Source organism: Vanellus vanellus (assembly GCF_965231255.1).
Source record: "Vanellus vanellus genome assembly, chromosome: 5".
NCBI classification, from domain to species: Eukaryota; Metazoa; Chordata; class Aves; order Charadriiformes; family Charadriidae; genus Vanellus; species Vanellus vanellus.
Genome location: NC_138910.1, coordinates 63,146,978 through 63,164,525, shown reverse-complemented (window position 1 = coordinate 63,164,525; position 17,548 = coordinate 63,146,978). Strand labels below are relative to the sequence as shown.

General features: G+C 36.4%; 1 protein-coding gene across 4 annotated transcripts in view; it reads right to left on the bottom strand.

Moving 5' to 3' along the window:
* Positions 1–17,070, bottom strand: part of EVI5 (ecotropic viral integration site 5) — a 69,831-nt gene extending 52,761 nt beyond the window's left edge. For 3 of the 4 annotated variants that reach the window (XM_082483634.1, XM_082483635.1, XM_082483636.1), the window contains exons 1-10: positions 16,844–17,070; positions 12,635–12,824; positions 9,366–9,590; positions 8,263–8,337; positions 7,470–7,595; positions 6,484–6,627; positions 5,496–5,585; positions 5,291–5,388; positions 3,774–3,834; positions 1,841–1,894 (exon numbers count right to left, since the gene is read on the bottom strand). In XM_082483634.1, the coding sequence (XP_082339760.1) occupies positions 1,841–1,894; positions 3,774–3,834; positions 5,291–5,388; positions 5,496–5,585; positions 6,484–6,627; positions 7,470–7,595; positions 8,263–8,337; positions 9,366–9,590; positions 12,635–12,824; positions 16,844–16,992 (1,212 nt within the window). In that variant the 5' untranslated portion in view covers positions 16,993–17,070. The remainder of the gene's footprint in view (positions 1–1,840; positions 1,895–3,773; positions 3,835–5,290; positions 5,389–5,495; positions 5,586–6,483; positions 6,628–7,469; positions 7,596–8,262; positions 8,338–9,365; positions 9,591–12,634; positions 12,825–16,843) is intronic. The other variant, XM_082483633.1, reaches the window with a different exon arrangement.
* Between the last annotated feature and the right edge of the window lie 478 nt (positions 17,071–17,548).

Below are 17,548 nucleotides of genomic sequence, written 5' to 3'. Positions count from 1 at the left end.
TCTAAAAAGATGAAGCAGAAAAGTTAAGTGGTGCAAACTGACAGAGACAAGTAGAAAATTTCAGCTATGACAGGTAATATTTTATTTTATTGAACTCTTGCAGTAACTCAGTTGAGCAGTTCATGACTTCTCTTTCCTTGCCAAAGTTTTGCAAGAAAGAAATTTTAATTTATGCACACCGACAAGCACTACGTTTCCTCCCCACCCAAGTTGCACATTTAATTAATTTCTACTCTATCACCCTTGAAAGCGCTCAATTTTTGCAGATTCTACAACAGAGAACACATCTATTCGCAGACCATCTTTGTCTTTGGAACTTTTATTAAAATTAAAGTTCAAACTAGTTGATAAGAGCTATGACTTAGAAGTTAAGGTAAGCAGTTTGTAATTAAGGTACACTAAAGAAATCACAACTAGATCATACAGGTTAGGATGAGGAAAAATTACTTTAAAATAAAACTAAGTTTCAAAAAATGTGTTTGTTCACACTTTATGATCAGTTTTCAGATGCTGTGATGATAATGATCTTCAGAAATTCTTACTAATAGATAATATTGTCCCATTTTGAAATGTTCTAATTCCAGTCAGAATGGAATACTAAAGTGAATTCTGAAATTTTAAGTACAGAATTTGCAAAAGCACTAAATCCAATTTCAAACCTCTGCAATTTAAGTATAAAACAGGGATAACTACTATTAGAAATTTGCCAACAGCATTGAAGTGATTCACTACAGCTTCAAACTTCTTTTAAAGAGTGCTCTTTTCAGTTAATTTTATCAGCACTTCAATATTAGAAACAAAGATGTTTATAAAATTGTATTTTTGGTAACAACTTTCACAGTATGTCCTTATTATGTGCATTTTTCCAAACTGAATTCAGAAATCAATTAATTCAAATTTGACATTGATTGACCGTTTTTCCAAGAAACTGTAATGGATTTAACATCTGAAGTGTGACAGCTTTCAATTATGTCACTCTAAATCGAGTCTACCATTTTCTTCCCTGTGAAACATGAACCACTGTTTGCAACGCACAAGAGCATTCAATTTCATTTGTTGAAAGATAGTTGCTGTTTGTGGTTAAGATGGACAAGAATGTTCTCATTCTAGAGCAGACCAGCTCAGATGCAATCTGTCACAGGAAGCATGACACCAGATATAGAAGAGACCATCAGAGAACAACGCCTGCATGTTGGCAATGTATTGACAACAGTTATCATGCACCTTTAAAGTTATATCCAGTTACAATGAAGCCTAACAAAAGTCTATTCCAGACTAACTCTGTGAGAAATAAGTCTTAAAAGATATTCAGAGGCAGACTTCCGGTACTGAATGCAAATGTTGCAACAACACCCCTCTACTGCTGTATTCACTAGCAATGAAATAATCTGCCTTCATCTCCATCTCTCTCTGGTCATTGGTAGGTCTGTCATTTTGATCCTACATAAAAACACCCAGCAACTTCAGATTTTCAAAATTGAAGATTCTCTCACAATAACCTCTTTTCCACCCAAGCAGTCCACTATTTCATGTAGTCTTCTGAACTTGGAACAGATGCTTCTAATTCAGAAAGAGAACAGTACAACAAAAGTTGGGTATGTCAAAATGTTTGATTTCATATTCACCAAGAGCCAGACATAACAACCTTAAATATTTACAGGCACTGACCCTAATTGCTTTGTTATTGGCATGCTATTTGGCTAAGCACTGTTAGTAAACACTACAGATTAGCAGGAAAAACAGTAAACTATAATTCTGAGATTCCCATTTCACATAATAAAATTGCCATCAATTTAAGTATAAATTAACACAGATTAAGTCTAATCACCAGCATACTTACTTTTTCTAATGTTTCAATGCGCTGTTTTAAGAGTCTATTTTCAGTTCGTAACCTCTGGAAGGTAAACAGTTCAGAATTGTATTTCTCAATTTATGAATTGGAAGTCTGATAAAAGCCAAGCAAGCTAACAATGTTTTTATCTCATCATATCTATGAAGATCAATATAAATACAAAAATAATTAGTGACCTTTTTAACATCCTTTTATATTATGTACTAACTCAAAAGATGCGTTTAAACAGCTTGATACAGCAAAGATGAGATGAAGTCTCGTGTTATACAAAAGCATCTGTGTTGCATTAGATGAAAGCAGTACATCTGCAGTTCAACCACAGGGCTTATCTACACATTAGACTTGACAGCTGCCTCCTCCTCATAAACAGAGATGGGCACAGTCTTCATGGTTAGGGATCATGACATTATCACAGTCCTCTCCCTGCACCTAGGACAGGTTAGCTACAAGGTTTCCTTCCTTTTCCCCCCAATAATTTACACGAAATTATATAATAATATTTATTTAATCTGTAAAGTTATACTGAGAATTATTTACCTCAGATGCCCCAGAAGAGAGAAAGAATTGTACTGAATTGCATATTTTACCCGCATTTCCTGTAAATTTTAGCTGTCAGCATTCAGATAGAAGCTATCTGTATCCCTAAGAATAGGGCCACGGATATCACTTCAGTAACGCTTTATTCTGCCAGGCTAAGAGGCAGACTCAACATGCTTGTTTCCCATCTCCCTGAAATGGCAGAGCTTCTTAGCAGAATAGGGTAAGTCAGAAATGGTTTATATAAGGTCCCATAGCAGGGCCTAGAAACAGACAGTTTTGGGTTGTTGGGTTTGGTTAGTTGGGTTGGGGTTGTTTGTCGGTTTGTTTCATTGATTTGGTTGGGGTGTTGGGTTTTTTGGGGGGCAGGTAGCAGGGAAAGATTTAAAGTAAGTTAAAATACTCAAATCTAAAGTTCATTGTCTTTCAAATGATTTTTATTCTGTCCTATTCTGCAGAGAGCTGCAAATCTTCCGATTTGAGATGCCATTACAGCAGGTCATAATGCTGCTGTCTTGCTGCCTGTTACAACAATAACAAACTGCCTGAAAAAGCTCAAAACACTTTTGTGATCCCAGAATTTTTCTGAAGAACCAATGCCTTAGAAACTGATGTTGAAATGTGGCAGTGGATAGGAAGACGGAAGACTGTACCTTTCTCCCTCTACTAAGCTTTATATACTACACTTGCCCATCATTTTTCCCACTGCCTAAAAGCAAGGAGGCAAATCCAGATCAAACACCATGCTGTGAAAAACACGTGAAAAAGGGGGAAAAAAAGCAGCAAAAGCCTATTTTTGTCACAAAAGCAAAAAGATGCATTGATGAAGTACATACAGGAAGTAGGTCACTTAGTAAAAGGGAAACACAGACTGCATTCGCAGGGTGTTTTTTTCCTCATTATGTATCAATTGCAGAAGCCCCAAAAGAAAAAGTGACTGCAGAAAGAAGACACTCAGTCTTGGGTCCAATGCATAAGAAAAATCAAGATCTCAAAATCAATGATAAAACACTCAAGTGCATTCTGATAAACTCTATTTTAACATGTGTCTTACAAACCTCCTGTGTGGGACACCTACATCTAAACCAGCATACTTGGAACTTCTGATACGTGAGGCCATCTGTAATCAAGCTTTAGTCAGCAGAAAATAATGAAAATTAAGTACAGCAGGTCTCCATCAAAGATTTTTCTTTAGATGTCCACCAGAAGTCTCAATAATTTCACTATGAGTGTCCTTTATGAACAGACATCCCAAATACAAATGCTGTAAGAAAAGAATTTGGGGACCTCAATTATATGTCCTGCTACATATACAGATCAAATGTGTAACCCCACATCTAGGAATTAAACTGATCCATAAATAAATCTGTTAAGGCTCTCTTACTTTAATTTCAACTTGTTCTTCCATTTCTTTTGTCTTTATTGTAGTGTATTCTTTTTCTAACCTAAAAATTAGAAATAGTAAGTTATGATTAGCAAAACTGAGGGTAACTTACTTCTTGGTGTAATACCTAATAAACAACAGTAGAACAGAGATACTGATTATTGACATTTCCTCTGTTTGAGTGGCCACTTGCAATGCACTCCTGTAAATATTTAGACTGGACATTAAATTTAAACATAGACTTCTGTAGATACAAACAGACTCTGAACCAGCACTCTGAAGTGCAGGTGCTTGCTTGTATACATTTGCAGTGGCAATGACTTGGAGCTACTCTGTAATAACCACTCAATGTAATTATACAATAATCAATTGAATAGATTCAGCCAAAAGAAAACACAGTTTGGAAAGTCTGGAAGACAAAAAGATGCAAAGAGATTTGAGACAAAGATCTTAAACATATAGAATAATTTTGGCACCTCTCCAGCAAACCACAAAATTGTCCCAATTGAATAAGGTGGCAACAAGAAAAAACAAGCTGGGATAAACAACGCCTCTACAGAACACAACCAAGGAAGTCTAAAAATCCTGCCATTCCTAGTCTAAACTACATACACTTATATTGGCTTTCAGAGAAAATGTTTTCCCCAAAAGCTTTATTACTATTTCTGTTTTAGAGAAGACTGATCACTCTACAGCACTGATCACAGGCCGCTGACAGAAGGATCGGCAAATTCAAATTGAAAGATCCTAGCACAATCTGCAGTGCAGGAACACTGAATGTACAGTACATTACAACCAACTGGAGAATCACCAAACTTAATCCTGGAAAAGCACAATGTGTGCAGCTTGGCTTATCAAAACAGAATTTATGAAACACAGAGAAGACGACATGCAACTAACCTTAAAAAAAAAATAAATAGTATTATGCTCAGGATTTCAAAGCCCAAATGAAAGTTATTTTACAATTATCAATGTTATTACAAAATTTCATCAATTTATATTTTGAACAGCACTTATCTTGACCATACACGCACTCTTTAGCGCTGTGAATACTTTTACAGTTCCTGAGAACTAAAGTCTTAAGAATTTAGGCCAGATCATAAAGTTTAACCTCCCTTCCCTGCTTCAGCCTCAAAAAAACAAACAATCCCTCCCCCACAAAAAAAAACCAAAAAAACCAAAAAAATACATCCCACACACACTGCTTTTTCTATTCAGATCCCATTTACAGAAGTGCTGTAATTCCCCATAACTTCCAGCTTTCTTCAAAAGCTTTTTAGTTTTTTTTTTTAAATAAGTGACATATAGCTTTATTGTATTTAAGAAAAACAGAAAATACTGCTTCAGAAGAATTTTCTTGCAGACAAAACTTCAGTTTTAACTCTTTATAGTATAAAACACCAAAAAATTTAAAGACTGAAAAATCAACATGAAATACTGAATAACTAGTTGTAAAGATAAACAAACAGTAGCTCTCAGCAACAGTATAATCTATTTTCTCGAAGTGTTATACCTACTTTTTCATCTTTTTTGCATTGTATTTGACTTGGTAAGATGCTTGGATTAATTTGTCTGGACCACTGTCAAACTGATGTGGAATGACCTTTTGAAAGTGCTAAAAGCAATCAGAGCACAAGATTACATATAATTAATAGCTGCAAGGAAATACACAGACACTACACATTTCAGACAACTCTTACAATTATTATAACCTTAATTTACCTGTAACATTCCTTCCATGTCAAGTTGCAGTAATTCTGCTTGGTTCATCTGAAGTACTGCTAAACCTACTCGGAATACTATCTCTAAACCCTGAAAACAGAAGTTAAGAAATACCCAACAATTATTCATGGCATTGTCAACAGTACAGAACGATTCTACTATTTATTAACATTGGAAATCTCACCCAGTTTCTCAGAGGCAAAAGGGCTACTGAAAAATGTCTCAATAAATTGGTTCCTAATTTCTTATTCTGACCCAAGGACATGTAGTCTGAATATCTGTCCTAATGACAGACCCCTCCCTCAGAAAGCCTAGTGCTGAGGTAAAAACTGTTAACAGGTGTTCTCTATGTCAGCTTTATCAAACATTTTAAATATCTAGTACAAAACCCCTGGGCACTTCTCAAAAAAGCCATTTTAATTTCAGACATGATACAATGCAGTTAAACAGATACAAAGGAATGTCACACTCATCTATACTATCTTGGACGTTCTTGAGTGTAAGCTGAAAGGATCCACTTTTGACTTACTATTTTCCAAAAGATGATTGCAGAGAAAGAGCATAAACGGACCAAAAGCTTTGGTTTGTTACCATTTACAATCACACAAAGCTCCAATCCTAAACAGGACTTAGGCGTCTTCATGATACTGACACTGAACAATTCTATAAGTTTCTTTGGCTATTGTTCATCATCTGGACAATAAAAGATGCCAACACTCTCTCTTCTTGGCCTGCATATCCCCATGGAGCTTTAACTTTGGTCTGAAAGCAGCATTACTTTCCACCCCAAACTTACTATAATACTAAGAAACTGATGTCAGTGTTGTATGTAATGCTATTGCACTGCACCCAGAACTGACAGATTTGGTAACTCTTCAATAGGCTTAGAGTAGAAAGCTGCCTGTCATAATGGGATTTATACCACTACTTAAATAACTGCTTTTAACAGCTACTCTTTAAATGGATCATACAAGTATTGGGTAGTTACCTCAGACATAAAGATATCAAATATTCTTGTTGCAATTGGTAGTGGAAAAGTTGTAAGGAATATAGTTAAAAACCACGACGACGCATACATAGAAGTGTGGAAACTCTGAGATTGAAAGTGCACATAAAGCTCTGGAAGATGCTCCTGGAAAAGAAGAGGAAGAAAAAAATATACATTAAGCTTCTGCTAGTAGTTTTAGCATGTCCATGTTTTGGACAAGTTTTGAATAAAAGAAAATAATTGATATTTAGGACAGACAGCAGCTTCGTAACACAGGACTTGGAAAGATACTACTCATCTTCATCAAGAACCATGCAACACAATTCCCAGTACAGAATGCCCTACAGCACTTCTACCCTGCAAAGCACAGATTACAAAAACACTTCCTGATCCCAATAAGAAGTCGAAGCTTGTAAATCTCTAAGTCACATCTACAGTGGGCTACAAAAAAAAAAACAACTGGAAAGGTCTAGGGTATGGCCAGAGACCTACGTCTTATTTGCTATGTAACATCCCACCCCGGAGCATCATCATGTTAGCAACTGCATCACAAAACACAAACCTATTTGTCTCTGACAGCCTGACCAGGAAGAAAAAAAAAAAAAATGTTCTGTGTCCCAAATCTGAACACAGTTTTAATTCTACATCTGAGGGTATCTCCCAGGTTTCATTTTTTTAAAATAGCTATGAATTGACTACGAAGTCATTGACTTTCAGAATCTTCAATCCAAACAGAATTAGACATTCATATACTTAAACTGTAGCAATACAAATCCTCATGCTTCTGTGTTTAAAGCCAGTCACTGTCTGCCAAAGGTTAAAAAAGTAGACCCCACAGCCACATGCATTTACTTCTGAAGTCCTGAAACAAGCTACTGTCATGAGAACAGCCTATGAGCCAACAGACACGCCTGCCCTTGAACTGTAATCCCCACACTTCTTATTAATAGTTACTGAAGAGAAACTTTGACAGATGCTGTATGTACCTGTATCATGCATTCAAACTGGTACATACAAAGACCCAGTTCAGCCATGCTTGGTTTAAAGAGCTCTCGTAGTCTGTAATCTTGCATTAACTTAACAAACACACAGAACGCCTCTTCTTCTGGCATCTATATTAAAAATAAAAAAGCACAGTAAAAACCCTGGACAAGTGTAAGGCTCTATCAGAGTAAGGGCCTGGGAGGGTTTAAGGGTTTTTTTGTGTGTGTCCGTGTGTGTGTGTACATGTAGGGGGGTTTTTTGGTTGTTATTTTGTTGGGGTTTTTCCCCTTTTTTTTGTTTTTAAGGGATTTATTACCAGTTACTGTAATGAAATTTTCTATATATTGAATTCTATCAAGTGATTTCTGAACTGAAATGGAGGTCTGCAAGTTTCTTACAAGGTACCCTACTTTGTCATAAAACAAAAGGCAGTAATACAAAGCCAGCTTTAAGATTATAAAATCAACTGTGAAGTTCCATTTGAGGTGATTCAGTGTAGTACAATTGAAGTGAGAAGTTTGTTAACAGTTGAAACAACATTCAGCAAAATAGCTTGCAAGGCGGCAATCCTACCTTAAATGTATTCTCCCACTCAAAGATAGTACCTTCTTGGCAAATGGAATCACAGAGAATAAGTCTCATTTGATTTGCAGAGTAAACAGCTGACCTTGACAATTCCATTGTAATAAAATGACGAAGGAAAACCATTATAAGAATTCCCAATAAACCACCATGATATATTATGCATTCTATCAGGGATTTTAAAGGTTCACATAGTTTTAATAAAAAGTTTACCTGCATAAGCAGTAATCCAACTATAAAAGCGCTTCCTTGACAGTATCCAACCTCACGATCCACCAAAGAATAAGCCTGAGAAATAAAGTTTTATGACTCTCAATAATTAGAACCTCGTTATCAATAAAAAGTAATCGTAGTTCATGCTGTTATTTGGTGAATAGCTTACTCTTTCTCTCCCAAATTCAGCAAGGACTTCTATTCAGAAGTTTTAGTCAGATATTCTAGTTGCTACCTGCTGCTACAAAGTGGTATGAACTCTGCTCTCTGAGAGCCTACAAAGCTACAACTAGACATACCTAAAAATAAATAAATAAAATACATGCAATTTGCAACTACAGGAATTTGCCAAAAAATAACAGAGACAGCTGGCATATAAACTGCACAAGGTTACTACTTTTCTAAGAGACAGACCAGACAACAAAACAACAGTTCTTTTCAGAAAAATTATGTGCTGCAGGTTTATTTACAGGTGGAGGAAATGCAGCGATCCGCATGCATGTTGAATCTTTATTTCAGAGTCATCAAAGCTACTGCGATTTGGAAACCTGCCAACTTTTCTGTTGAAACTATCTTGTATAGGAAAGTCTGTCTTTCAAAATTTAAGCTCTAGTACAAAGATGACAAAATAACGCAAACTTAATTTTATGGTGGGATTCTCATTTTTTGCTTGTGAACTGTAACAACTGCACATTAGCGTCTACCTGCCCTTTGCTCCTACCACTTGCAGGTTCTCAAACACTTCAAAACTGAATGCTAGTTCTGATTTACAGTGTTCTTGTCTTGGTCAACATTGTTTACTTTACTTTGTGGCACACTTTATTCCACTATACTATCAGCATTTAGCATGTAACTTTGTTGTAATGCAAACTTATTAACTTTTTTAAATCTCTTATAAAGTAAAACCATTAACTATAGGAATACCATATTGGAAAGCTATCTTTGAAACTGGAATGTAATTTGTTAAATTATTTGTGTTAAGTGGAGCAAGTTTAAAAAATACATGAAACTGATGCAAGTTCAGTATATATATGGCAAATTATTTTCTAGGCTTTTGTGCTCATTCTTCTAATGTATTTTCAAAGGCTGAAATACTGACTTACCTTCATTACGTTGAACAAGACCTCCTGTCCAAGGCTGTCTTTTTCCTTAAAAAAGTCATGTTCAGGGTATGTTCTGGCAATGTCCCTTCTTATTAATTTCTCACACGGAGATGTCATTTTCAAAAGCTCTGAATACTGATCCTTAATTGGCATGCTTTGAGCACTGCATAAGAGTTGCCAAACAATTGCTCTGAAATGATGAGGTATCCCTTTTCGAACAAGCTCCTAAAGCACAAAAAAAAAAGACACAAATTCAGTTATATTTCCTGAAAATATAAACATAAGCCTAAAGAACAAAACATTTGAACTTAAAGTTCCTCACAACTTCAGAGAATGTTTACATCATGTCACAAACCAATCATGGAGTTTATATAATGTGTGAACCTCAATTTTAGCCTGATAAATTGTCAGCTAACAAAAGCAAGGAGAGTCAGAATCTTTTTTAGTGGCTAAATTAGCTAATGAATGTAGTCCCCTAATTCATAGTAAGCTACTCCGAAAGTGTAATAGTCACGTAATTTTAAACAAGAATTCTGATGAGCCAGAATTTGATAGTTATTTTTACATTTCACAAAAGATTATGGAAGATAACACCTGTAATTATATTCATAGCAATTGAGATATAAAAAAATCACCAATTAAAAATTATTTCCAAGACAGGTAAATGATTAAAAAGTGGAATTAACTGCAGCACAGACAACTACAACAAAAACTATTGCCCACTACTACTATCAGAAGTCATTTGACAAACTTGACAAGTTATGTCTAATTTCTCTGGTGTGCCAGTATTTCCCAGTTCTTTAAGAAAATATTTAAATATAGTTTCAGACACTAGACCAAGAAAACATTAAGTTTACATCTACTGAATTAACAAAATTTACTTTATCTTCCCTGAAAAAAAACAAAGCAGCTAGGTATTACACAGTTCAAACCTTCCTAGATCAACAGATCTAAGAACCTGGTACTTGTCCTTTCAGAAAGCACAAGCAGAAAGTAGTCTTGTTGCTTGATCTGAAAATTGAGAAAAAAAGTATGAGTAAGGAAGTTTGACTGTCTTAGTGGTACTTTCTGCAACTAGGATCAGCCTGACCTAGAAGATTGTCTCTTCAAGACAAGAGGGTTCCTTTAATAATTTTTTGTACCTTATGAACTGTTAAGGTATTCTGTCTCCTAAAGGATAGTTTCTTTCACTAGTGTTTTTCTGAAGCCAGAGCGATCTCCTGTTTTGCAAAGCTTCCTCTTTTTCCTGTTTGTTCCATATAATTCTCCTACTTCTACAAACTGAGATTTTAACTAAGTTATAACTTCTAGACTCCTGCTTTCAAATTTTGTTTTTGTTAAGCTTAAACTCTACTGCAGTTTTGCATCACTGACCTCAATTTTCTCCTATACCTCAGATCTCCAGCCTTCTTCAGAACCATCCTAGTAATGCCACTCCAAATATTTGTCCTGTCTATGACACAACTGTGACACCCTGTGTTATTCCCTGAGAGATCTCCAACTCCGAGACAACAACCTTAACACATTCACTTTTCACATCTGTCTCTAGCTATTGTTTGTCAACAATGCACTATCAGATTGCAGGTCAATCCTAAAGCCTTCAGGGCTACTAATAATGAAGCATTAGCAAGTGGTTTCTTGCTCGCCATGCACCTGCTTGACAAAATAACAGAGTTAATGCCTCCAAGAATTCTAAAGGAACAGCAGGAAAATACACCTACTAAGCGGCACTAAAACAATGCTATTCTACACAGTATTATGCACACTGAAAAGCAGACTTAAGTCATCCTTCAGAATCCCTCCATAAACAGGAAGGGAGTTCTGAAATGGATCAAAAGACATAAGGATGGAAGGCATCACCAGTGCAGGAAGGTATATACACCTATGGCCAAAACTTAAACAACTTACCAGATATCTAATAACTTAAGACCAGCTTTTATAGCCAAGACAAAGATACCTATGCTGCTAAAGTCATACCTACTGGCACCATCAGGAAATAGGTATGGATGTTCTGGTATGCCATCGTAAATGCCGAATGAAACAGTTTAGGCTGACTTTCCAAAAACAAAACAAAAACAAAAGAAAATATTGAGAATTATTTAACCAGCAAAAGAAAACTCACTAGCGATATAATTAAATATTTAGTGAGAGTAAGGCAAATACTCCCAGCTGTAAAAACAAGTGACACTCGTGACACTTTAAAATGTTCAAATGCAGGCAGTTCAAATGAACTCTATCCAACCACATCTACTTATTACCATCTCATTTCTGCTTTCTCTTGCCAGGTTCATGTGGCCTTCTTTTCTTGGCCTTTTGGGAACACCTTTCCAAAAACCGTTTTCCCTATGCAAGCAGAAGTCTTGAATTAATTTTCTTCCCTTGTTTCCTCTCTCAAGTCATGTTCTCTCTTCACAACTGCTTCACATAAAAGATACTTTACTTTAGCCTATTGTTCTGGCTTCCCACAACCTATTCATACACACACATTTCAAACGGCTCAAAAGACCCTGAAAATTTGTATTCTGCACATAAAACTACAGACTAGAGTCAATAAAGAACCAAAGCAGAACAGGCTTGCCTACAAAGAATCCCACGCTGCTGTACTTGCTGCCTCTGAAACATGGCAAACACCATGTTCAAATGCCCTAGATACTTTTTAGTTTGAATTTAAACTGCAATTGAATTCCACTTCTGTACATGTCCATGACTAGCCCAGACTGGATACACACTAGTCAAAGTTTGTCCAATCCACTCAGAATTTAGAAAGTATATTTTCTTCTGCTTAAGGTCATCCCTGAGGTCAGCACACTTGGCACGCACAAAAGCTAAACTCCTCAGAGCCTCATACAGTAGGATTATCAGCTCATCTAATAAGAAAGCTTTAAAAAGACAGCTGCTTAGTGGGAAAGAATCATAGCATCCAGCTATCAGACAGCCTGAAGTGGGTTTTCAGTAATTCCATTTTAGAAACTTGAAACAAGCATTCCCTGTGTTCATGCAAATCTCTCATTAGAGGTAGGCTGAAAGCTTCAGTATTCAAGATACAGTAAACGCATTTAGTTTTCAGTAAGAGACATTTGCTGGGCAAAACCATTACCAAAGTCCAGTAACAGTTACATAGGAAGCACTAAGGGCTTAAGCATGGAAGTAGATTCAACTGGAAGCTTCTATTACATATTTATTTAAAAAAACAAAGCAACAGGAAGATAAGACAGTATCACTTCTACCACATTACAAATATATCCTAAAAAATAGTGTCCAATTACTACCTTAACTTGCTTTTCCTTCTTTTTCCGTACATCTTCCCATTCATTCACAATTCTCCCCCACAGGATCCATGAGTCTTCTTCAAGATGGCTGAGATTGCTAGAAGCTGATGAACTAGATACAAGAGAAGATCCACTATTTCTTCTTGACCCATTTACCGATCGCAAGGATTTGCTATCTGTTTCCAAGAGTCTGCAAAGAAAGCACATAAAAAACAAATTCAAGTTCTTTTAGTCACAGGACCACACTATTAATTGTTTGTTTAGAAATCAATTCTTCCAACCTCTTTACAAAGAATGCACCCAAAGGTTGTTTCCAACATCCATTTGTACTAAATTTGAAGAGGAAAAACTAGTCAATGTTACTGTTTCTTCTAAGATCTCAAGTAATTCTGCAGGCAGCAGAACAGCTCACGTTGCAGCCTTTTAAGAAATGGATAAAAATGCCACATCATACATCAACACTACTAAGAGAAGTGAAATTTTAATACAAGTATTTTCTGGTCTCATGAACTAAATCTTAATACATAAAGATACCAAATTAGAGAAAATACAGAAGCACTGCAAGTCCAACACTCCTTTACACATTCATCAACTGGAGATTAATAAGATGTGGAGGGAAGATGTCGTTTTGAGGTACAAAGTATGAGCAAGAGGGCTTTGACTTTACTAGCAACAAAACCCCCCCAATGATAGTGTCAAATGGCAAAGTACTGCAAAACAGACAGTAGTTTTAAAGAAAAGACAAAAAAGCCTTCTAAAAGTCTACCCGATTACACTTTTTTTGACAGTGTAAATACAGACAGAATAATTAAAACCTGGAGCAATTTTAAAACACCTGACATTTGCTGACAACTGTTCACAAATCATCATGGTGTTTTATAAACGAACGGGAAAAATCTCAGACCTAAAGAACAAGGACCAGGCAACAAGAGTGGTTAGTATAGCTAATGAATGTGCAATTAACGCCTGGAGTTCAGATGTGAGAACTTCTGGGGTTATCGGTGAGCAAGGTATACATAAAGATGTGCCAAGTGCTGGACAAGTTGCTGAAGAGAGTCCCCCGTTAGCTGGTTGCTATGGCCATCAATTTTGCAAGGAGCTGGGGATTCAGGGAAAAAAGGTGTGCTTTGTTTATCCTCAACAAATATGAGCCCCATAAGCAGGGGGACATTTTTTAGACCATGTTACGTAAGGGCAAGAATTCAGACTAACTTGAAAAAGTGTTTTGCTATGTTAAGAGTTTCATTTGTGCTTTAACGTGCAAGAATTCCAGCGTCTGTAAATCAGAGTGATCTGGTTGAATAATTTCTCAATGCACCTGCACAAAAGCATTTCAGCAAGGTCAGGTTAGGTTTTAAATATTTAATAAATGATAATCTGAGTTATATTGTTCCTGAAATTGTACACAAATCTCTGCATACCTACAATTTTTAAGGTCTCTGCTACGATAGAGATATTTATACTAGCTTCCCCTGTTCCCAGCTTTCACCTACCGGTGTTTAAGGAAGTTAGGGAAAAAAGGGTGATTTAGCTCATGAAAACAACAAGTACAATCTCCACAGTCGTATTTTGTTTGGAAAAGGGTTAAATAGTAGTGCCTTTGAAAAAGAAAATAATCAAGCTTTTTCAAGATCAATTTTAATTTAGTCCACATTAAGGGAATGCAGAAAATCTTGTTTTGAGGAAGAAAATTTAAAAAAATTAATGTATAGAAACCTCACCCATAACAAAAATTTATGGTTTGGAACTCCTCTGAATCTGAGACAGTGCCTGAAGACCAAATTCAAAGTAATCACAGAGGAAAAACAAGCACAGAATAAAAGTTACAGTTATAAAAAACAAGGCTCTAACTAGTCACTTTCAGTTTTCACAGCTTTCTATAGAAGTTATGCTAAGTTTCTGTAATTTGACCTTACCTGGATAAACTCATTGTCCTTAGATTTGAGAACGGGAAGTTCTTTTTACAGTAAGTAGCGAGTTCTGTGGCATTTAGTCACTGTTTTCTTTCACCTAAAACTTTTATAAATGATTTACTAATGCCAAACAGCTCCACCAGGACTCTGGACTGAGCTACCTCATTATTCTGAGGGGACTTCCAGTATAAGTGGATTACAGAATGCTACAAGACATAGCTTGATACAATTTGAGTTCTTTCCATTTCTAGCTAATTCATATTCTCCTTATTAACATAAAAGCTAATGATGAAAAGGAAACCTTTAAAAACATACATCACCAGCAATTCTTCCAGCAAGCAGAAACAAGAATAGTTCCCTGTGTTCAGAGCACAATTCCTTGTCAACAAAGTGCCACTGTGCTAAAATGCAGAGTCAAACTGTTCTGAAACTACAGTGCACCCAGTATAACAAGAGCATCACATTTCTGTATTAAAATGCAGTATCTCATGAGAAAAGGTACATTTGATAGAAGAGCCTCTAATTAGAATTCACACAGGAGACTACTGTGGGATTGAACAACAGGTCTGGCTAAAACTAAATAAAACCAGACAGGATTTGCTAGCTTACATTTACAAAATGAAGAAAGCTGACTTGAAAAAGAAAGGCTAGCAAGACCAAGCTCACGTTCTTCTTTCAACATAAAAACTAGTCTAAATGCGGGGCTAACGAGATGGCTCTAGAGGTGCACTCCAACACAGATAAGCAGTCCAAAGAACAGATATTACTGCTTTTCAAATAAAAGTTAGTCACTTAGTCGTGAACAGAGCTGAATGCCTCAGATTAAATGCAAATTAGCCTTCTAAAAAGCACTCCTTTTTTCCTTCTTTTGATAAATTTACATTTGCTACTAGCACAGCAAAAATTAGTTTGTCTTTGAAAGACAGACAATCCCATAAACCACAAGGAAAAGAGGATGAGGTGGTTCTAGAAGCTGCCTTCCATTCTTGGTCAAGAACTAGACAGATATAACAAATTCCCTGAATGTTGTATTGCTGTCAGGCTGTAGAATACAAAAATGAGAGAAGACGGGCCAGGTGACACAATGGCATTAGCCCCTCCTCCTCCCAGTAACTCTTCTCTACTGAAAGTTACTACCCCCATAACTAAATCAGGAGAGTAAAAAAACCCGAGTACCTGAACTGCCTGGGTGCAAAGTCCAGCACGCTAGCAGAAGGTGGAGCAGAAGCTAGTTTGAGCTAAACTATCAAACTCAGCACTTCACCACAGCACGGGGGATAGCAATCTTCAGCAGGTGTCAAAGCCCTGCAGCTATCTGCTAAGCCTAAAACCTATTTGGAGCTCAAGTTCTCCTTTACAGTCAACCTCTCATGAACTACTAAAAATACAACCAAATTTTGCAAAAGGCCAGATGACTTAGAAGTCCTGCCTCAGAAGTGCAAGTAACTATGGGTTCTGGAAATTCAGCCTTAAGAAATCATACAGTCCAATTTTGTTTCTTAGTGAGTTTGCCAATTTGCAATCCCTGTATATGCGAAGAGCAACTGATCCACCTGAAAGTTTCATCTTGAACTGTAGATGGTACACATAAATCTAGACTCATGGAAAGGCTGCCAAGACAGTTGCTTACTATATAAAAAAAAAAAAGCCAGGATGAACAGAAAAGACTAATTAAGAATTTACTTTTCATGAAATTAAGATATTAAGCATCTGCCACCATTAGCATGACAGCAGGATGCATATACTATTTCTTGCAAATAAAGATGGCTGAACATTGGTCCATCTCTAAACAGAGCAGGTTATATAGCGGAAAGCAAGAACTGGTTAAAGTGGAAAAAAAAAAATCAGAAAATGGAATTCAGACACCTTTAACACTTCAAAAAGCTAACGGAAATTACAATTTTGATGTAAGAAGGTGAGAAGGTTATATGAAAGTTTCTTCCCTGAGATACTCTATTTTAAATACAGTCGGACTTGATGTTCCAGCCTGAACAACTCTATGATTCTATGAAATTGGATACCAAAAATCACATGGCTCCAGTGGAAATTCTTAGGATTAGCTATAAACAATCCTGTAAAATCAGGAGAGAAAGACACCTTTTAGAGTTCCACAAAAAAAGAACTTTTAAAAACATAGCACAAGAACACAAGTTCTTAAACCTTGGGGCCTTGAGATTGAAATCTTGTGCCATGAAGTTTTACCTAACCCCCCTTTAACAGCCTCTATGCTAAAATTGCAATAAACCAATTCTAGTCTCAGTACTATACTTTGAAGACCAAAAAATCTTCCATTCACCTGTTCTGTTCCTCAAGTTTAGCCAGTAATTCTAAGTCGTCAGGACTCAGCTGTGTTGGTGAGGATGGCGATAACGCCGGTGTAGACAGAGTGGTAGAGGAGGATGTAGTGTGTAATGAGGCAGATGGACTTGCCACCTGACTGGCCATTTGACTGACGGTGTGCGATACAGTGTTCTTCACCCATGAGAGAGTAGAGCTCAGCTTTCCTGCAACCTTGTCTGTCGCCACCTGTGATGACAAAAAGAGGATGCAACAGTTGTTTTTTTTAAATACTTTTTTTTTTTCCAGTAAACTTGCTGTGCTGAATAAAGGAAAAAACATACAATATGCATGAAGTGACACAGATTATTTCTCTCTCCTGAACACCCAAGGTCATCAGAAGCAACACAAGCGTCAACAGCAATACAATATTACAGAACTAACATGCAAGTATTCTGCTAATCCACAAAGAAAGACTGGAAGGAATTCCTGATGTATACTCACAGAGCTCATTTCTGCAGTACAGAAATACCACAGGATCCAGGATCAGCTCAGACTTCCCATTGCAAAAATAAACATAAATAAAAGCTTATTTTAAAACATCTTGGTAAACTAATTATGGCACAGAAACTGTAGAAAATAGATTTAAAAACAGTCAACTGCTTTAGTGATGGACACTGGAGTGTATACAGGTATATCAGTGGAAATACTCCAGACTGCCCAC